This window comes from Saccostrea cucullata, unplaced genomic scaffold, assembly GCF_032062105.1.
Source record: "Saccostrea cucullata isolate Sc308-1 unplaced genomic scaffold, CSIRO_AGI_Scuc_v1 ctg539, whole genome shotgun sequence".
Classification (NCBI taxonomy): Eukaryota; Metazoa; Mollusca; class Bivalvia; order Ostreida; family Ostreidae; genus Saccostrea; species Saccostrea cuccullata.
In genome coordinates this window covers 63,249-87,101 of record NW_026927933.1, presented here as the reverse complement: position 1 = coordinate 87,101, position 23,853 = coordinate 63,249, and the positions used below count along the sequence as shown (strand labels likewise).

At 33.9% G+C, this 23,853-nt stretch overlaps 1 protein-coding gene across 2 annotated transcripts in view; it reads left to right on the top strand.

Annotated features, from left to right (window-relative positions):
• LOC134275905 (splicing factor, suppressor of white-apricot homolog) overlaps positions 1–23,853 on the top strand; it is a 225,753-nt gene that overhangs the window by 184,473 nt on the left and 17,427 nt on the right. For both annotated transcript variants that reach the window (XM_062758184.1, XM_062758183.1), the window contains one exon: positions 4,825–4,950. In XM_062758184.1, coding sequence (XP_062614168.1) covers positions 4,825–4,950 — 126 coding nt within the window. The remainder of the gene's footprint in view (positions 1–4,824; positions 4,951–23,853) is intronic.

The window sequence follows — 23,853 nt, the reverse complement described above, 5'->3', positions numbered from 1 at the left end:
GTTTTACTTAAGGAATGAATTTAATAGCTACCCATTTTATACGGTATAAACTGGGTTAGGGCAGTTTACGCTTTATAAACCGCGAAGCGGTTTATAAAAAAGCGTAAACTGTTCCAACCCAGTTTATACTGTATAAAATGGGTAGCTATTAAATTCATTGCTTATAATTTAATTTTCATTCATTTGATGTAAGAAAAAAAGATGATTGTTCTAACAAAATGACTTCAATTTGTACAAAATTTGAATGTAACGTCAGGCGGATTGATACGTTTTTGACGCAAGTCATTGTGACGTAGGCAACCCATTTTATACGATATAAAGTAATTTTTTATCCAATCAAATACAGCGTTACAACCAGAATTAAATTATTGAATTTTATTGGGAACTTTTATTACATTGCCTCAGTATTAAGAAATTTTACTGTGACAAAATGAACATCATAATGAAGGGATTCCACTGTATACCAAAACATACTCTTACGACATTGTTTAATACCTATAATACATAGAGTTAATGAACTTCAGGATTTTATTTTGTGCAAAACTCCGGGACCCATCTCTCAAAGCTTAAGTGCACTCATCTTTTGTTCAAATCATGATGCCGGGGGTAGGGTTGGGCCACATTGGGTATCATAGTTTAGCATATTAGGTATACATAAGAAAAATCAAGTCTTTTTCTCAAGAACAGCAAACCCATGATTGGTCATAATCATATGGAAGCATCCCCTGATAGTGTAGATTAAAGTTTGTGCAAATCATGATTAGTCATATTTATATGAAAGCATCCTCAGGTGATGAAGATTCAATTTTGTTCAAAACATGACCCCTTAGGGTAGGATGGGGCCACAATGATCGATCAAAGTTTTAAAATTAGGACTATATAGGAAAAATATTCAAAATTTTTCTTCTCAAGAACAGCAAAGCCATGATTAGTCATATTTGTATGGAAGCATCTGCATGTGGAGTATATTCAAGTTTTATTTGTTCAAATCATGAACTCTGGGTGTAGGATGGGACCACAATGGTTGATCAAAGTTTTACATAAGAATGTACAGGGAAAATCTTTTAAAGACCATATTGGGGGTAAGGTGGGGCTACAATGGTCGACCAAAGTTTTACATAAGAATGTATAAGGAACATCTTTTGAAATCTTTTTCTCTAGAAGAGCAAAGCCATAAATAGTTATATTTATTTGGAAGCATCCTCATGTGGTGTAGATTCAATTTTTCCAAATCATGACCCCCAGGGGTAGGTTGGAGCCACAATGATCGGTGAGAGTTTTACATAGAAAAAATCTTCTTCTTAAGAACAGAAAAGCTGTGATCGGTCTTTTTCTTGTGTGGTGTAGATTCAAGTTTGTTCAAATCAAGACCATGAGGGGGGGGGGGGGGGGGGTAGAGTAGGGCCACAACGAAAATTCAAACTCAAAGGAAACAAGTCAATTATTCATACAAAATATGCATGCATACTTAGGCCATACCAATTTCCAATATAGTTCATCGGATTCGCCACTTCTATTTTGAACAAATCCAAATTATGATATTGTGAAAATAAAATCCGCGCGCGCGTCCAAAAATATCTTGATACAATTTTTTTCTTGACTTTTTTGCACATGGAAATTTGTAAGACAGAAGTGCGGGATTTAGTTAGTTTGTTTTTACTTTGTAGCAGACTGTGAAGTTTTGCAAGATGCCTGTGTAGCTGTTCGTATGTACCAGGGGTGAGCAATTAAAATCACCCGATGCTCAGGGCTACCATTATTGGGGGTCGGGCTAGTTGTTTTCTGCAAGGAGGTAGCCCGTTGGGTTGGAAAAGAAAATAACTACACACACAATACATAACAAGCACATTCGGTATTTTCACTCGTTTTTTGCTATAAAATTCCCAACCAGTTAAAATTTTCTAGACAACATGCTCCTACTGTCAATAAATCTCCATAATCTTATCTGTTTTGCAGTTATATCTGACTTATTTACTTTCACAAACGATCGTTTTTCCTAATACGAATTTCCTCTATTCCTCCATTTATGGTAAAAACATGCAGATATCTCATTAAATTATTTACGATCACCCAATCAACTGAAAGATAAGTGTTTTGTGACTCACATAAAATATATTTCCAGTGTATTTAATGATTTAAGATGAACACAAAGTGAATTTGATTTCATTCTAAATGAGCTAGTGCAATGATCAGAAAAAGGGAAGATAATTTATTTAAATTAATTTTAATTTTATTTTCAAAATAATTCATGCATGATTAATATTGATAGTGAGAACTTTTAACTTTAATTTTAAAAAAGAATGACCTCAGTATCCTGACTTTTTCAGCAATTAATATCTTCTCAACATTAGTATTTATTTTAATTTTTATGCCCCCCTTTGAAGAAGGGAGGGCATATTGCTTTGCTGCTGTCTGTCGGTCTGTCGGTCCATTTAGTTTCCGTTCATTTTCTTCATAACTGTTGCACATACTGAAATGAAATTTGGTATACAGGTATATCAAATGAATATCTAGGTCAAGGTTTCTTTTGGGTACGATCGCACCATAATTGACAGAGTTCTGCCCCTTGGACTTAGAAAAATTCCAATTATTTGCAGTTTCCGTTCATTTTCTTTGGAGAGGTTGCACATATTGAAATGGAATTTGGTATACAGGTATATCACATGAATATCTAGGTCAAGTTCTGTTTTGGGTACGATCGCACCATAATTGACAGAGTTATGCCCCTTGGACTTAGAAAAATTCCAATTATTTGCAGGTTCCGCTCATTTTCTTTGGAGAGATTGCACATATTGAAATGGAATTTGGTATACAGATTAGTCAGATAAATATCTAGGTCAAGTTCTGTTTTGGATACGATTGCACCATAATTGACAGAGTTATGCCCCTTGGACTTAGAAAAATTCCAATTATTTGCAGTTTCCGCTCATTTTCTTTGGAGAGATTGCACATATTGAAATGGAATTTAGTATACAGATTAGTCAGATGAATATCTAGGGCAGGTTCTATTTTGGGTACGATCACACCATAATTGACAGAGTTATGCCCCTTGGACTTAGAAAAATTCCATATTTTTGCAGTTTCCGTTCATTTTCTTTTGAGAAGTTGCACATATTGAAATGGAATTTAGTATACAGATTAGTCAGATGAATATCTTTGTCAAGGTATGTTTGGGTATGATCACACCATTTTTGACAGAGTTATGCCCTTTTGGACTTAGAAAAATTCCAGTTTGTGGGGGAGGGGGGCATAAGTGTTTTTTACAAGCATCTCTTGTTGCCCCTCTATTTGGGCTAGTAACTTTTTACTTGGGGCTAGTAACTTGAAAGCTACCACTAGCCTGTGGGAAAGTACTTGATTATTTTTTTCAATTGCACATCCCTGTGTACTATACAGCTGTAGTTAAAAACATTGGGTACAAAGTAGTTCCATACACAGCAATAGAAATGGAATCGGGGGAGACGTTTGAAGCTTTAATTGTTTTATGAAACAATAAACAGAACATCATCAACATATGAAAAATACAGTACACATAAGGCTAAGTAAATATTAACGATATTTGTTCAATTAAAATGAAAGAAAATTCAAAAAGCGATGCAATTGTGATTTCAAAACCTGACATATGACCTTAACAATTTGTAAAAAATTACACAGAAAATTTGTAGAAATGAAACTATGTCAAAATTGCAATGTTACGAGAAACAAAAGAAAGAAGCATTTTTGCGTCTTATGAGTGCATCGAAAATGTATTCTTGTCCAGAAAAAAATAATACAAAAAAGAGAACTTTGAAATTTTTGCCACTAAAACTAATTATATTATTTTGAAACCTGAAATGAAAAATACTATTTGTAAAATATTTTCGCTCGCTCGCCTCACTTTTTATTTTTGAAAATCCGAAGAACTATGTTACAAATTGGTGTGGCCTTAGTGTACATTTAATTTTGTTCAAATCATATCCCTTCTTCGTTTTAGGGGTAGGTAGGGATCACTTATGCAATTAAGTATTTAAAACTATACTGTTTTTTTTCTTAGCCAGTGCTCAGGTGATCGATGTGGCCCCTGAGTCTCTTGTTTATGTTCAGGATATTTATGTTGGAATGCATGTACATACATGAAGCAAATCGATAGATGATTCTACTTTGAAAAAATATTCAACACATGCCAACAATGTTGTCTCTCTCTCCCTCTGTACATGCTTGTGACATCACACGAGTCAGAAAGTGCATTTTCAATCATAGTGTTTTAACTTGTTAAGTATGTGCGACTTTTTGAACAAGATTAATTTTTTGCATGAAGACTTTCTTTGGAAATCTCTTTTACATGACATTGTGTAAATATCTTTCTTGTTCATAGCATCGCGGGTATATAAAATCCTCACTAACTGTGTCCAAAATGTCACTTTTTGACATTTTCTTGTAAACAAAGGCACTTTAAACCTTTATTTTTCTGCATGTTACTTAAAATCAATATATCAATATACCCTTAAAAGAAAAATATAAATTCTATTCTTTTAAAAAATATCAATTTCATTAAGGTTTATTGATGTTTAAATTTTTAGCAAAAATGGGGGCAAAAATGTAAGGGAAACCATATACAGTAAACGTATTACATTTGGCTTTGTATTCTTTTTAGCACCTTTGGCGGATAGAAACTTTAGCTAATTCAAGTACACCCTAAATGTCTTGCACATATACTCATAAATAAGTACATTAAAGAATGCGCTAAATCAAATCTCCGCTAACTTGTTCAAAACTTAGTTTCCGCCAAATATCATACACGCCAAATATAATACATTTACAGTATAGTTCTTTTGTGTCATCTAGATCTAATTCACCGAAGAGATCTCGATCCTCATCTAGAAGATCAAGGTCACCATCATATAAAAGCAGTCATCAAGACAAATATTCCAGATCCAAAAAGTCAAAGAAAAGAAGAAGATCAAGATCAAAGTAAGCTTTAAAAGATTGTGTTGCCGGCAGCTCATGCAAAATCCAAGGAAATTTGGTACATATATTTTTTTTAGCTTTTCTGAGCCAAAGGCTGAAAGAGCTAATGCTATGGCCATTTGTGTGGTGTGCGTAAACTTTTGAGGAAATGGGCTTTAACTTGAGAATCCCTTGGACAATCATTTTCAAATTTCTCACATGGCATCCTTGTCCCAAGGGCTTCCATTTTTACTAAAACTAGGATAGTGACCCTAAACAAGAGGAGTTAATTGGGCAAATAAAACCAAAAGTACAGGTTGCTAAAAAATCTTCTCAAGAACACCCAGGCAGAGGCATATTATCACAAAACTAACATACAAGGATAAGGATATGTTGAAGATTAAAAATAGTTCAAGGCTTCATCCTGAGTTAAAGGGCATGATCTCAAGGTCACTTCAAAGTTGTCCAAAAATTAAACTTTATAAAAACATTGATATTTTGCTTACTTTTAAGAGAAGGATCATCAAATCGTAAGATGATGCATCTTATGACTTCGTATCATGTTAACTTAAGGTAGGTCGCGGGTTTACTCCTTAAAAATTCTTGAGAGAAAACATATCCTAAAGATTTGATATAATGATCCTTAGAATTTACTGCGCATTATCTGCAATTTTCATTGATTTGCCTACGTAGTTTTAATGCTATGTTACTGTAAACGCGGTATAGATTTTAGTACTTTTTTTACGCTTTACTATTGAAACATATGGAAAAATGACGTTTTTAAGCCAATTCTGTGTAAATAGTTTCTTTAAAAAAGGTTGAATAACTTTTAAAAGACGTAGACGAATTAGTCAGGAATTTCAAAATGTCAAGATGAGGTAAAATCAAAACTATTGATATAAAAAAATCAATATGTCTTCTCACTAGATTTTTAGCTCACCTGAGCCAGAGGCTCAAGTGAACTTTTCTGATCACATTTTGTCCGGCGTCCGTCTGTCAGCCTGTCTGTCTGTCTGTAAACTTTTCACATTTTCGACTTCTTCTCAAGAACTGCTGGGCCAATTTCAACCAAACTTGCCACAAAGCATCCTTGGAGGAAGGGGATTCAAGTTTGTTTAAATGAAGGGCCACGTCCTCATTCAAGGGGAGATAATTGGGAATTAATGAAAATTTGGTGGTATGTTTTAAAAATCTTCTTCTCAAGAACCACTGTGATAGGAAAGATGGAACTTATAGGGAAGCATCCTCAGGTAGTATAGATTCAAGTTTGTTCAAATCATGACCCCCGGGGGTAGGGCGGGGACACAATATATAGGCTTTAAAATCTTCTTCTCAAGAATTACAAAGCAAAATTTTACATAGAAATATATAGGAAAATATATATATAAAAGTCTTTAAAAGTCTTTTTCTCAAGAATAACAAAGCCATAATTGATCATATTTATGTGGAAGCATCCTCAGGTAGTGTAGATTCAAGTTTGTTAAAATCATGACACCCGGGGGTAGGGCGGGGACACAATGGCCGACCAAAGTTTTACATAGAAATATATAGGAAAATTCTTTAAAAATCTTCTTCTCAAGAATTTCAATGCCATAATTGATCATATTTCTATGGAAGCATCCTCAGGTAGTGTCGGTTCAAGTTTGTTCAAATCATGAACCCCAGGGGTAGGGCGGGGACACAATGGCCGACCAAATTTTTACATAGAAATATATAGGAAAATTCTTTAAAAATCTTCTTCTCAAGAATATCAAAGCCATAATTGATCATATTTATATGGAAGCATCCTCAGGTTGTGTCGGTTCAAGTTTGCCCAAAACATGACCCCCGGGGGTAGGGTGGGGCCACAATGGCCGACCAACGTTTTACATAGAAATAGGAAAACTCTTTAAAAATCTTCTTCTCAAGAATAACAAAGCCATAATTGATCATATTTATAAGGAAGCGGTAGTGGTTCAGTTAGTTCAAATCATGCCCCCGGGGACACAATGGCCGACCAAAATTTTACATAGAAATATGTAGGAAAATTCTTTAAAAATCTTCTCAAGAATAACAAAGCCATAATTGATCATATTTATTTGAAAGCATCCTCAGGTAGTGGTGTCTGAGGCGGATCAAGCAAATTTAAAAAGCTTGAAGAATCAAGACAGGAAGAGATCTTCCAATCGTGTAAGATGGAAAAAAATATCAATAAAAATAATATAAATCAATCATGCTTGATATTCCCACTTTGTTACAAAATATGATTTTAATATTGTTTTAAAATATACCCAATCAGTAATGAAAAATTTAGAATACTTTGTTACACAAAATATGATTTTAATATTGTTTTAAAATACACCCAATCAGTAATGAAAAATATAGAATACGTACAACATTATTCGATTTAAAAAAAAAATAGAAGAGGACGTGTGTCCAGCCAAATGATCCATTGTGTGAGAAGGGGGGAGGGTGTCAGACTGTCGATAATTCGGACTGTTCTGATATATAAAAAAGATTTATTTTATTTTATTTATTTTTTTTTTTTTTGCTAACTTGTAAAGTTAGATGTTTCTCTCCTGTCCATTTTTCCTTGAAAATAAATGATAACTCATATTTTTCATTCAATTCCTCCCTCTATTATGAAACTATCGCTTCATTCCAAAAGTCTTGACGAGAAACAGATTTTCTCATTATGATCAAATTCGTATGGTACGTGTTGTATGGTACATGATTGCGTGGAAATTATGACTCCAGGGACTTTCCCCACCTTTCACTTTATTTTAAAAGCAAGGTTTATACTTTTAAATCGGAATTTTACAAAACATATTACATGTATTATTTGATTAATAAAGAATAGTAGAGTTTTTTTTATATGCATAAAAATAAAAGACACAGTTTGATTCTGCATGGCAATAATTGGTGTATGCTTGAATGCCATGAATGTTGAAACAGGGAAAAAATCTTGATGGAACTATGGGATTTACTTAAGAAAAAAAGATTTAATGGATGCACACCCCGCACTATACCAGTGCGTGTACTTGCGTGATTTTCATCTTACTGCAGATTCTGATTTCTCACCGACTTGATAAACACTTCACAGTTTCCTCTCCTCTCTTATTTTGAGATCTTTACTTGGTCTCCTGTTTTCCAGAGAAACTTTTATAAGAAACTATTGAAGAAACAAAAAACACAGTTCGCAAGCGAGAGATTCCCTGATTCTATGGAGCAGATGGAAAGTTGAATAGCGAAGTGTATAGAAACGCCGGAAAACTGGAAATTGATCCTTCTGCTCTCTGTTCACCTTTTTACTTTGGACCCCCCCTCCCCCCCAGGAAACTCGGACCCCTTTTAATTTAAGTTGTTCTGATTCTGCATAATAGTTATACGTTAATTTAGATAAAAAATTTGAACTCAAATAACCTTATATGATGTTTATAAAGTTAAATTGCAATTGCTTTATTTGTGTGTAATTGTGTTGAATGTTAATTAATATCATCTGTTGCACAGAGCAGGAAGAAGAGATATATTAGATGATGTATTTAGTGTTTTAACTTCTATTCATTTCAGTCCATCTCTTCCTTGCTCTTTTCTTTGCTTGTGTTCGTTGATCTCCTTCTTATTCCGACCGCTTGTCTGTCTTTCTGTCTTTAACACTTTCGTTTCCACAAGATATCTCGATACATTTGAATCTTTGAGAGTTTACAATAAAATTTGACATAATAACTACAGACAGTACCAGCCATAGAAAAAAAATATTGCGTACACAAAGTTAGCGCCCAATTCTTAATTAATTTTGTTCAAATTCCCACCTCAACTGTACATACAAAAGCTATATATTTCAAAACACTCCTTTTGACCCCTATTTTCTACTCTCATATAAAATATCTGTACTAAGCCCATTGGGCCGAATTATGTATCTTGCTTTTCAAAATGGCAGTGTACATATAGGCAAAAATTTTGATTGTTTTCAATTTCAGGCCCAGGAGGGCTATGTACAACGGTTGTTGCCAGAATTCTTTGAGAATTTCAAAATATAAAAAAAAATTGAAACTTATTTGAAACCCTCTTTAAAAAGAGTGTAGACTTAATAAATGGATGGACTTAACGCCATATTGCGGATCTTTTAGAGAGTACTAAACCAAGCTGTAAATGAAGTGAATCCAAAATATTTTACAAGCAATTTTCATTACCGCTACATATATAGTCATTACCACTACAAAAAACATTACAGTACCGCTACAATGTCTATTTCGTTAGCCAGCCACTTGCGCAAGTTCAGATTGATGTAAAATACAACATGCATAAGACCTGTATCCCCTGAAATACAAAATCTCACATTCACACCTGACTCCAAAATATGTACAAATCATGGACTAAGCAGTGGCAGATTTAAGGGGGGGCGCACCTGGTAGACCTCATTTTTACCCTACAAAATCTCTAGAATCCAGGAGCTTCCGGCGGCCCCCAGCCCCCTCTAACTTCAATTCCTGGATCCGCGCCTGCTATAAGTATTATATTCAATTATTTGAAGCAGTTCATGCTTACATGGCAGCAACCTAAGTAAACATTTTTTTTCACACTGCCATATCTTGTTATAACTTCTGTCGATATTGCCAAAAATTTAGAATAGAACAGTTACTGTAAAACATCGCGCTGAATTCTTTGTGAAGGCTTTGTGATTGGAACTTATATGCCATACCTGCATATATACCTGGCTGATTCAATGTGTAGCGGTAATGAGTTGTTTTCCACTGGAAAAAGTATAGCGGTAATGATCGGTCGAAAATTTGGGAAAATGTAGCGGTAACGAGTTGAAAATTTTGGCGATGTAGCGGTAATGTTGACCTCCCAGAAAGAGCAACGAATACTTAAGCTGCAGAACCACAACTTTCCGAAAAATATATATATTATATCGATGGACTGGAGAGCTACAGAGCCACGTATGTGGCATAATTCACTTTGAAAATTTTTTCAAAGTGCTATAAAATTAGGACAAAATCAACGCACTTTGAAAAAAAAATTCAAAGTGCGTTAAATTTGGGACACACTCAACGCACTTTGAAAAAAAAATTTCAAAGTGCGTTAAGAGTGCACATCAACATTTTTTACCATGTGGACATTCAACGCACTTTGAAAAAAAAATGGATATACAAAAATTCTAGACTTAAGTGATTGAAAGAATCAGTTTGTAATAATTATATTTACCCTCATTGAGAACAATGAGAATATGAGTATATCTAGAAGGTCCCTCAGTCCAAGAGTTTCTTATACATAGCCGTCGGTAGCAATTGAAGGTGGACCCTCTGCCAAGGTACATGTACATGTAATACCCAATTTTTAAAGCCTATATTATGTATAACTTTGCAAAACATTTGTGTGACATACCGATGCATGTTTATATGTATTTGCATAACTGATGACTAAAAAACTTTCAATAAATTTTAGTTTACATTAAATCCATGCAATCTGGAAAATATTCATGAAATATAAATACAGTAAAGCATTTGAGAGAGAAAGAATTTTCAAAGTATGGAAATTTCAAAATAACTCGCTTTCACATCCTAAAGTGACCTTATCACCGAAAAGTTATCTAACAGGTTCACATTATTTATCATACCTAAGATTTTCAAGAATACATGTATTGACCAAGCCATACACATTTTTTCAAAGTGCGTAAATATGGTCGATATCAACACACTTTGAAACGAATTTTTATTTTTTCAATGTGCATTGATTTGGTCGCAAATTTAACACACTTTGAAAATTTTTTTCAAAGTGCGTTGTAACACACCTATTAAAAACTGTATATATTGCGCACAAAAAAAGGGCTCTGTTTTTCGACTTATTTCTCCATGTTTTTCTAACTGTCATCTCAAAATATTACTAACCGTTTGTTCCTAACATATTCTTTCACTATTTCCACAACAAAACATTCTTTATAATTGTTGTTAATAGCCCTCCTGGCCATAAAATTGAAATCAATGAAAATTTGTATATTTATACTGACATTTTGATTTGCATGATTATAGTTCGGTCCCATTCGTACAGATGTAAACTATGAGAGTACTTTATACAGGGGTAAGAATGTTTTTTTAATCTAGCTTTTTTACAACTGATTTAAGAAATTTGGAAAAAAAATAATCCAGAACACAGCACACTTTTTTGTGCGCAATAAATACACATTTTTTTAAATGGGTGGCACTGTAGCTTTCCGGACTGTAGATATATTTTTTCGGAGAGCTACAGTTCTGCATAGCTACGTATACTTGGTTATATTAGGTAGAACATTTGTACAAGAGCAATGCCTTAATTGTTGCCTTCAATCAAAATTAAACATGGTATTTGAGTGTCGCTGTCCGGGATTTGACATGAACCCAGAGAAGTTTTAATAGTTTTCAATCGGTGTCCATGTCGGCATCTCTCCTCTCTCTCTTGAAATTTGATTGTGTGTATGGCAGTGACGTAACATCATTTTTAGAAGTTGGGGGGGGCAAGCCAGAGAAAATTTTGTTTAACATTTAATACCTGAAAAAGTTTACAAGCAAAAAAGAAATTTCCAAACTCAAAAATCCTATTTCTGGGGGGGGTGGGGGTGGAGGTAGAGGCCAACTTTTTTCAATGTCTTCTTCTTTCACCAGCCCCCCCCCACCCGTTTCTACGTGCCTGTATGATATTTAACAGTGATGTCACTATGAAATTTAAAAAAAAAAATGTTAGGACACGCAAAATTTTAAACAAGTAATTTGTTAAATTCTGATAATGGCAACCATTTCTGATACGGTATACTCTCCTCATGAATTCATGAGGAGAGTAGCATATCAGAAACCCTTGGTTAGCAAAGATGCAGCAAAGTATGCGCTAAATTTTCAATCACCTGTAATGAGTAGTTGCTGAGAAAACTGCAACAAAAAATATTAAGTATGGTACGGACAGAAGTACGGATACACAGGAAGTTATAATATCAGAAGTAAACATAAGTGTGTCCCACCGTATGACATGCTTTAAAAAGAAGGTACTAAAATGTTAAGCATCAGCAACTAGCTGAGAAAACTTCGACAAATAACGGACAGACGCACAAATAGAAAAGATTAAAATTTAAAGTGTTTGCGATGAGTAGTTGCTGAGAAAACTGCGACCAAAAATTTGTGACGGACAGACACACAAGGGTAAAACAATATACAGTGGAGCCTCATTTATCCGGACGCTTTGGTTCCTAGTCAATTTGTTTGGATATGTGAAGCATCTGGATACCTGAATCACCCGTTAAACAAGACAGTATAAGATTTAAAAATTTCGTCCCTATGAAAAATCGCCCGGATACTGAAGCATCTGGATATCTGGTGTCCGGATATCTGAGGGTCCACTGTACATCCTTCTCCATCGAAGCGGGGTTATAAAAATAAGCTTATGGAATTATACTTTATTGGGAGATAAAGACAAAAGACATGCATTTATTTGTTTTTAGATTTGAATTATATTGAAAAATAATGTCGCCATCGTGTTTTCTTTCGCAAAGTACGAAGCTTAGAAGTCAATTTTTACCTGGCGACTTTGAATCCCACTGTGGAAAATTGAGACCGGTCCTTCAAATGAGACCGTATAAAACGAGGGCCCGTGTCGCAATAGCTGCTGGCACGAAAAAGATCCCTATCAGCTAATGGCCCTGGGTGCCGAGTAAAGGACAAAATTGCATCTCTCCACCGTCAAGTGGTGGCGTCTCTGTATGAGTGAAAAATTCTCGAGAGGGTCGTTAAACAATAATTATACAATCAATCAATTAATCTTTGCTACCCCAGCAGTATTTGTCGTGTAATTTTAATCTTATAAGACAGCCATGCAAATCTCGTGCACATCTGCCTGTGTCTGCAGCTAAGGAGGCCAAATACTAGTATATGCATGTAAATCTCGTGCAGCTGCCTTTGTGCTTGACGTAAGTGAGCGAGAACTATTGAAATTGGCATGGGAGGCCTCGTTTAATTTAATGTATGTCTATAATTTTAAAGTCTAAATCTACAATTTTATTTCTGAAAGAATACGAAAATGGAAAAATAAGGAATCAATGTCTAGTGTGTAGTATTTCAGGGACATCAACGATAGTGGGAAACATGGGTTAATTTATGCATTTTCCCACTATCGTTGATGCCTTTGCATATTATACTAACTAAACAGTGATTCCTTAATGATCCACACGTGTTCTTTATCGTCTTTTTTAAAAATCAGTTTTTAGAAGTAATGAATGCATGGTGCAGAATGAGTTAAAAATACTTCCTGGGGTTTAATTCCTGGACATGTCTAATAAGAAAGCAGTTTAAGAAAAAATCAAAGTACTCAGAAGTACAGAGAGCCGGGCTCATTTACAGAGTAGAATGAATTTCTTACATGAATTACGTTTATATTCTGATGAAAAGATTATTTTGAAACTATCAATATAAATGATAAGACACTGACAGTGAGTTTTTCAATCCTAATACCACGGTCCGATTCTGTCAGAATCAGAATTAATCTGGTACCGCCGAATGTAAACAAACAGACCAGTCTGGTTTCCTCTCCTGCTTTACCTCGTATGTGTAGAGAACTACGATAACACTGATTATCAAAAATCCTTACGCTAATGAACAGGACTGAAGTTTTCAAAGTCATTACTACTAATGTTTATTTATATAGGTAAAACTTCGTTTTATTTTTTTTGCTTTATTTAGCGTTTGTGTTATCTCAAAAGCGGTTGAGAGTAAGAACTATATTTTTGCATGAACTTTAAAATGGCGACTATGGGGTTGACTTCCTGCCTTGAACAGGATGACATAAGCCGGCAATTGCTCTTTGAGCAATAAGCCCGGCTAAAAACAACACATATTGTTATATACACAGTATAGTAAAAATAAGTCTTAGATTTGACTAGAAACATAATATATACTCACATACTGCATGATTATGGGAAATAATATTTATTTATAATTACTGGCTGTCCACTTTTTTTTTCATGGGTTTTGGCTTTTATCTCGTCAAGTTGACCACATCACTTAATTCCGGTCACACACATGATGCCCGACAAGTGCTACAACACTGCTTGAACATATTGACTGATTTTTTGCCTGACGTCATGGCGTCAGGCAGTACTATAAGAATCAATATTTCCTAGGTGCGAAGCGAAGAGGTCACAGTTAGCCAACAAAATTTTGTGCATGCTGATTCCCTTACAGAAATTTCTGATAAGTGACTTATAAGTGATTTATTCTTTTACTTATATTAAGTTGTTTATACTGGACTTACACTTCACTGATACATTTAACTTATAAGTGACTAATATGTTACTCATTTGGATTTTATATGCAAATGAGCTGCTTGAATAAGTGACTTATAAGCCAGTATTAGCACTTATGCTTTATGCAAGTATAGTCACTTATAAGTGACTATAAGGGACTTATAAGTCAATAACCCTTCATACTTTATCAAGTATTAGTCACTTATAAGTGACTATAAGTGACTTATAAGTCCCTGTAAGATCTTAATTTAGAACAGAACTTTGCATGATATGTTCAAAGCTATTTTTTTACATATACACATGTATCTGCACTTTAGATGAAATAATCAAGTAAAAATTTTATGGAAAAAAAAGCACTTTCATATGACATTTCTTTGATGATGCAAACGTAACATATTAATTCAGTTTACAAACAAAAATGTTGAACAAAAAGGCAACAAGATTTAATGACCTTGAGGCTTCTTCAAATTTATGAAATCTGAAAGCAACTGAGTCAATTGATTCAAAATTTCAGGCAAAGGAAGTTAAAATAGAGAGATGATGTAAATAGAACCTACTTGTTGTACCTGATGTGAAGGCATACTCAAAATAAATCTAAAATCTCCAACATCCTTTCACAGACAAAACTTGGTTTCAAATTCTTTTTGCTGATCTCTGCAGAGACAAACTTTCTGATTGGCTACCTTGAATACCCATAATGCTCCTTGAGAGAAGTCTAGTATAGGGTAAAAATTCTAGTCCACACTTATACTTCGCTCATACCATACTGATCTTCACTTATAAGTGAGGTATAAGAAATATTCACAATGTTTCTTTACTTATAAGTGAAGTATTAACGAAATGCCTCACTTATACTTACTTTGACTTATAGTACACTTATAAGTAAATTTCAAAATTTATAAGTGACTTATAAGTTGCTAATAAGTGGATTATAAAACACTTATAAGTTTCTATTAGTTTTTTCTGTAAGGGTTATCATCGGATTTTGTTACCTGCGTTTCAAAAACAACAGTTAGAAGAAAAATAACAATATTACTGATACAATATATTGATGCATTTCCGTTAGTATTTTGCATGCAGCTATTTATTTCATGCGAGTTCCTATATAGACATGTCCGTTTGACCTTTTTTCTGCGTTTCTATACTACTGGATTAGTCCATTTGTCTTCTAGGTAAGTGGTGACACAATCATTTCGCGCCAAAAGGTCACGTGTAAGTTTTGGCGCCCTTTTCCTGGACTATTCTATTGAATATAGAAATGAAAACTGCATTGGAATCTTAATCAAGTTTTAGGGGAAAAAAACATTTCGGTGATATTGTGAAATGAGTTAGAAGTTACATCATTCAAAGTAATAAAAACGAAACTAACAAAAACTTCTAAAGAGGATGAATTGGCCAAATATACAACTGATCATACCCCCCCCCCTCTCCCCCATACAGGGGTTTCCTTCTACAAAAACAGAATAGGCCTACATATAGTCTTACGAAAGTGCCCCCTCACATTACATGATTGAGGGAGGTTATTAATTTTTTGCTCTTACAAATACTTTTTATGTGGAAACCCCCTCCCCCCCCCCCCCCCCTTCATCTCTGGGAAAAACTTCCTGAATCCGCGCCTGTCGCCATTCATATATCACTGTTAAGTTTGTTGGGTCATTATGCATAACGGGCTTTATTTATCCCACGTTTCCAACAATCGTTGATGCTCTGGCATACCCAAGAAACTAGTAAACATATTCTGCATGTGAGTTATAACCGTTACGATTCCCAGTTTCTTGTAGTTATCATATTTTTAGCTGTCTTCCTTATAGCCTATGCTGTATGCAGTTGAATCTAATTTATGTAACCTTAATATAGCCTCGGCTTTCCAGCATAAATCAATTACAATACTTTATTTCTCTTATTGACTTCATCCTCTGCAACCATTTTTAGATTCGCGTAGTGAGGTGTTCTTTTTTACGTCCGGGTTCGAATCCACAGCGAAACATGGAGATCCGTCCTTCGGATGAGACCGATAGGTTCTATAGATATTGATGGCATTAGTCAGGCAAGCTTTTTGAAAAGCTGTTACTTGTATCATGTAAAATTAAGTAACATTTTTAAACAAAAGAGAGGGATAAGTAAATAGATATATGTACCGTATTTGGCCGAGTATAATACGCATTGATATAAAATACACACCCCCCTTTTTGAGTCTGAAACTGGGGAAAAAAACGCAGTTCGGATGTATTATACGCAGTTCGGATGTATTATACGCAACAGAAAAATTTACCAAGCGATGTTCTGAACTTTGAAAATCGCGGTAATTTGTTACGAAAATCGGCGCGAGGATTAAGTGTCAAAAATTTACTGAACACACTTTTTTTTAAATACACACTTTATAACTTCTCTTAATCCTGACATTCCATATCGCAACAATATGGAGAAAATTATTTGTTCATTTATTTCAACAAAGTACAAGATAATATTGCGTAAAAGTATTAACAGATTTTTTAAAAGAATAGTTACGGTGATTTTGAAATAATGCGTCGCCATATTCTTAGATGAAATAATTTTATTTCAACAAAGCAAGAGATATTGTCGAAAGTTTTATCAGTTGTCATATTTAATTTTAGTTCTAGATAATCATGCTGAAAATTATCTTACAATATTTTAACAGGAAACGAAATTGAAACATCAAAATATTTATTTCTTTAAGTAGACTACGATTTTCCTCTTCTAAATCTTCGCGGATATCTTATTTTCTAAATGATACCACTTTTATTAAAAGTTTTAGCATAATTTATATTTCATTTGTCAACTCTCAATTATTTAAACAAGAGGCCGATAAGTATAAGATAAGGTAAAATTACATTTAAGAAGTGTTAATTGTTTAAAGTGCCGTAATCAACACATGCTCACCATGCTCACACATACGAAAGGTCATAAACCGACCCCCTTTTTAACAAAGAAAATAATCAAAGCAATTAACATGGCAGTAAATAATCAGTGCTGTAACTGTAAAAACATTGCTTTGGAGTCGGTAGACAATTAATTGCCCCGAGGGGTGTTGATAGGTAATTATCATTTGACAAGCGCACGTGTGTCACAACATTGGCTTCCTTTCATTGGGATGTATGGAGGGGTGTTAAATATTGTTGCAGATTATCAATGAGTTATTTTATACCTAAAATTAATATTTATTTTATTGTATTTCATTAAAAAATGATTTATTACTTTGTCTGGCAGATAAGGTGCATGTGCACTATCATTACGGAAACACGTGACATAAGCATGAGTTAACGTCTAAAAATAACATCGGTAATGGCGGCCTCCTCGGAGACAATCAACATGCAGCTCAAATTACTTTTAACCTACTTTTTCATGTTATTTTGGTATCAAAAGATTGTGAAAGTGACATTTTTAAGAAGCATACCTTCCAACAATAACTTTCCGAAGTTTAAAATATGGCAATAAACAAAAGAAATTGCATATGTCTCTAGGTAATACTACGGTATGTACGTATGATAGCCGTGTTTCACCTGAAAGAAAAACTTGTCAAAATCCCATTGTGATGTAAAATACGCATCCCTTTCTCACAGTAATTTATTTTAGGAAAAAAGTGCGTATTGTATTCCCCGAAATACGGTAATGTATGAAAGTTTCCAACACCAATGCTGCTTGGGAGAAGAGATTCAAATATACGTAGGGTTAACGTAACTAATTTTTTAGGTTAATCCCTTCCCATATTGCAGCAGCCATTCTACTTTTCTTCTTTGTTATGTTATTTTTAAAGTAAATTCACGAAAAAACATCACACTGCAGGAAATAATAATTATAAATGTATAATTATATCTAGAGAATATCATAAGAAATACCAGTAAATACACTTGACAAACGTCATTCATCCACTTTCTCTGATAAAATACAGGAGCGGATTCAGATGTTTCTGAACAGGAAGGGGGGAGGAGTAGTTCGAAAAATTTCATTCCTTCATAGGTAGATATGACGTTAATTTGGTTTAAATGAGTGGGCTGCACTATGAAAAAAATTCGTAAGTTATACATTTTAGTAGTGTAAATTTCTTATTTAATTTAATAACTGATACTTTAAAACAATTATATACTAGTATGGGATCTTCTGGGTTTTTTTTCTAATTTGGTCCAACAACATCACTTCATTTGTTCACGGATTCCAGTAAAAAGGGGGGCTGTATATAGTGGATACCGTCATGAATGTACAATACATGTGTTGTATAATCCATGTATCAGAGTTAATTGTATACTAGTATTATCTTATTATACCACTTTTTATACCACATTTCCAGCATTTTCGGCAGTATTACCATTGCACGCTTAGTTTGGACTTTCAGTAAGGCGTGGCATTCTCGACGTTACCTAATTAGCTTCTGAAATTTACACAGCTTCCCTTCACTGTTGAAATATACATGTTATAGAAATGCGGCCGAATGTCAACTGGTGTAGTAAATAGCCAATTAAAAGTTCTCTCACGACACAGAGATGGGGTATAAGTCGTCTCATCGTTATCAACAACAATTTAAAGTTCCTGAGGTTATTAATTTCGTAACCAATGAGAATCTACTAGTATTCGCCATTACGTAGCGCCGAGAAAGTCATGCCCTACTGAAAGTCCAAAGTAAGGGTAAAATCATCCTATGTTTTTCAGTCCACTTTTTTCAGCATTCATCCTAGATATTTCCTTCAAATTCTTATAACAAATTCTTATAACCCTTGCAGGAAATTCAAAGAATTTGCCTCAAATTGGCATTAATTAATATTATCTCATAACATGATAGATAATCTAACTGTTAGGTCATATGTGCGTGAGATGTGCATTACTTTACGTGTAAAGGAAATAGTACCCCATTAATTAATATGTGTTGTTACCTATGGATTAAACAGAGAGTATATACAAAATTTACAATTTAAAAAAGCTCGGGAGAGTGGTTGCCCAATCCAGTTTTTGAAATAGTCAATTTAAAATATATTTCTCCTGTTATGCGCCTTTATACAGGTACATTTTATTTTGTATTGTGGCATTAACATACCGGTACGGTACAGCAGTATCAAATCTTAAGAAACGGAGAGAGAGTACAGAAAAACAGGTAATATAGAATCTCCCTTCTTTGCCTGAGCAATCCTCCAGCTTAGTTTTCTCTGTTTCTCTGAACCCCGAGAGCTCTATGACGTAACAGTAAGGTCTACGTCATTTTTTGCTGTATCTGAAAGATTTGCACACTAAAAATGCATCTTGAAACGGCGACGAATTATGTGGGTGGATCCAAAATCTTCAGAAATTTAAAATTGATTTATTGTTTTACCCTTTAGAAGTTCTTGGAAATCTTGTAATCTCAGTTACATAACTATATATCATTTATGAAGAATAGGTTATTTTATTACATTACGTTACTAAAGAAGCAAAGTGTCGTACCAGTATTTAAAAAAAATCCATGCATTTATATACCAACAATCTACCACCAGAAAAAAGGTTCAAAATTCAACAACAACAAAAACTGTAATAAAGTGCCCCGCCACAGCATGATACGCCCGTCAAATATTGTTCAATAATAATAAATTGGTTAGGATGCAGGAAAATCAGGTAGCCTTGATTATCAGATTGACACAGATTTCAATGATCTACTTTCCATTTCTTATCATACATCTCTAAGAGACTTGCAGTACAGGGATTGATTATAAATAATACACCAAATAACTCTAAACTGGTTGTGTTAGAGCATAACAAATTTCCATCTGCAGCTTACTTAAACTTAAATTGTTTATTGCATATTTTATGAAATAATAGAAATGCTACAGTTTAATAAAAAAAATCAAACATAAGTTATAATTTCTTCAGACTATAAAATTCTAAGTGAGACATGACTGCAATTTGTTGCAAATATATAAAAATCGAAATATATTTTTTTTTCAATGAAAACATGTATAATTAGTTTTAATTATATTATACAATACTAATTTAGTTTTAATCATACACTAAAACATAAATTTGTTTTAATTACATTATCTGGGCTAGCCATCAAGAACTCTTAATTAACACAAGCAACTATGAGGCCATTTCTTTTTGCCCAACTCCCAAGAGATAAATTAAGAGATCTAGAGATGCTCTTAGCTCCTGACAATAAACTCATTAATTTCTCTCTAATTTGACATGCAAGTTTCTGCTATCAAAATTCTTCTTGACCAGTGCTTGATAATTATGCCCAAGGGACAAACTGAATTCCTCTCAAAGCATAAACATTTGTTACAGATTGCTGTAAAGTATATAATGAAAAAATAAGTTTTTACTTAATTTAACATTTTTTAATAAGGATACAACTATATTTTTACATTTTTTAGGATTATGAAAGTTAAAATTTAAAAGACTTAGTTTTTTAAAAAAATTCACTTAAATCAAAGGTCACAGTGACCTTGAAATAGGCTGCGACACACCTTCTACTTTAGCTGTATACTTTTGCCAAGTTTGAAAGCTCTAGGTCTCATAGTTTTCTAGTTATGAGCCGGACAGGATTTTTCCATATTTGGCTAAAGCATCTTTATTTAAGGTCAGATTGACCTACTTTTTGTGCGAGACACACCTTCTACCCAAGATGTATCAGCTGACAAAGTTTGGTAACTCTAGGCCTTATAGTATTAAAGTTATGAGCCGGACACGAGAAAAGCTAACAGACAGACAGACGGACGGACAGACGGACGGACACGAAGCCTATAACATAATACGTCCCGTCTTAAGACGGGCATATAAAAATGGGAACACATTTTAACAAATACAACTTATTCCACTTCATGTACACCTCATTACCTGTTAGATCTAATCACTTTGCGGTACCTGCAATTAATTTTTGCTTATTTTAACAAGGGTGAACTTGAACAATTTAATTATAAACATAAGCATGCTGTTATTTATTTATTCTCAGCAAAACAGTTTTTCATATCTTATAAACAATGATTCCGATCAATCGTGTTTTTCCGAGCTCGCCGTAAAGTCCCGAGACACTGCGAACATGACGTCATGGAATAAGGAAGTGACGCAGAGACCCCACCTTCAGCAGTAATGGATATCGTTTGTTGGAACTTGTCATGTAAATAACGCTTCACAATACGGACTTATGGCTTATTGTAACTTGCTTATGAGGAAATTTACGAACTTTGGCGACATCAATCAGGATTCTATACGCCTCGATCGTAATCACTTTGTATTTTCGGTAACTCGCAATGGCCTACCTTGGGCTACACTCGTTTTATTTTTAAGCTTACATTTGATGAATAATCGCTTCTACGATGTTTCTAATGATTTATTATACATTTTGCGGTGAGGAATTACGAATTGCAATGTCCTTTTCTGCCAGCGATGGAAGAAAACTTGGTTTTACGTTGAGGGTTAGCTTTTCAGTGAAAAGCTAAAGGGGGTTAGCTTTTCAGTGAAAACCTAAGGTGGATTTTCACTGAAAAGCTAACCCCACCCCCCTTCTACCGGATGTAAATCTTAGACTTGTATTTATATGAGATTAAATAACAATAATAAATTTATACACACCAAAAAAAAAAAAAAAAAAGAGAGAAAGAAAGAAAAAAAAAGATAGAAACATTGATAAAAAGATAGAAAATACAGAACAGAAAGTAATGTGATATAAACATTTTTTCTTCATCTAAGTAATATCACTTACATTTAGGCATAAATGTCACTACCATTTTTAGCTCTACTGGTCAGAGACCAGAAGAGCTTATGCGATAGTAATGCGTCCGGCGTCCGGCCGTCTGTCTGTCTGTCCGTCTGTAAACAATTTTTCAAAACGCTACTCCTCCTACAATTTTAGTCTGATTTCAATATAACTTGGCACACAAGTAGACTGCACTAAGATACATTAAATAGTGCATCGGTTTTTGATTTCAATGAACGGTGTTGCCATGGTTACTAAAAATAGATTTTTCTGAGAAATTCCTTTAAAACGCTACTCCTTCTACAGTTTTGGTCTGATTTCAATATAACTTGGCACACAAGTAGACTACACTAAGATACATAAAATAGTGCATCGGTTTTTGATTTCGCTGAACGGTGATGCCATGGTTACTAAAAATAGAATTTTCTGAGAAATTCCTTTAAAACGCTACTCCTTCTACAGTTTTGGTCTGATTTCAATATTACTTGGCACACAAGTAGACTAAAAATAGTGCATCGGTTTTTGATTTCGATGAACGATGTTGCCATGGTTACTAAAAATAGAATTCTCTGAGAAATTCCTTTAAAACGCTACTCCTTCTACAGTTTTGGTCTCATTTCAATATAACTTGGCACACAAGTAGACTACACTAAGATACAGAAAATAGTGCATCGGTTTTTGATTTCGATGAACAAAGTTGCCATGGTTACTAAAAATAGAATTTTCTGAGAAATTCCTTTAAAACGCTACTCCTTCTACAGTTTTAGTCTCATTTCAATATAACTTGGCACACAAGTAGACTACACTAAGATACATAAAATAGTGCATCGGTTTTTGATTTCGATGAATGATGTTGCCTTGGTTACTAAAAGTAGAATTTTCTGTGGAATTCCTTTAAAATGCTACTCCTTCTACAGTTTTGGTCTGATTTCAATATAACTTATCACACAAGTAGACTACACTAAGATACATAATTCTGTGCATCGGTTTTTGATAAGTACAAACCAGTAGAGCTATACTCAGTCTCGACAGAGACTTCTGGTTATATTTTGAGTAACTAAGGGGTAATAGGGCACCTTATAATTTATCCCCAGGAAAAGGGTGAATTCCCAGGAAAATAATTATTCCCAGATAAAATAATTCCTTGTTGTAAATAAAATCTTAAATAAATGAATGTCTATGATGTAAACTTACTTGTAAACTAGGGATGTCAACGAATATTCGAGTACTTGACTATCGTTCGATCATACTGACTATCGACTAAAATTTCTTTAGTCGGTTATTTGATAAAAATGTGTTTCATCATAGCAATTTTGAATTCAATGCAATAAACCTAGATTTGCCCATTTCATTTATTTACAGATCAATAATTTTGTATGTAAAATTAAGTGTATAGAAATTATTTGTACGTCGATGTATGTTCGGCAAATATGTTTTCAAAATCTACAGTTTTGGTGTAGCTTAAAAAATGTAAACAGTGTTATCAAAGTTATCTGAAACAGAACTTGTATTCTGCAGTGTATCATCAAACATGATGTATCAGTCAAACATAAACAGTCTTCAACTGAAACTTTCCTAAAGTAAGTTCTGCGCAAACATGCCAAAAAAAAAAGAAAAACAGAATGGGAAAGAAAAATCACAAACATGATTATTAATGATTGTCTACCTTTTGCTGTTGTAAATGGAGAGGGCAAATGTTTTGTAGATTCAAATTATCAAGTTTCAACATGCAAATCCATAAGATCTGACGTGAGACAACTATTCAGAAAGAATATAATTAAACAGCTGTTACAAAGTTGTAAAAACATAAAATTGGGGGACAGTTATGAGCGTAATCATTTTCTCTTCTTTTTTTTTTCTCATTTTTTCTGATATCAATTTCATACAATCATTTAAGAGGGAGTCCACTGAAAATCAGGCAATGGGTGGCACATCGCATGTCATGGATTTTTATTATTTTTTGCATATAGACTTATTAAAGCAAGTGTTTACACATGACAACATCAAA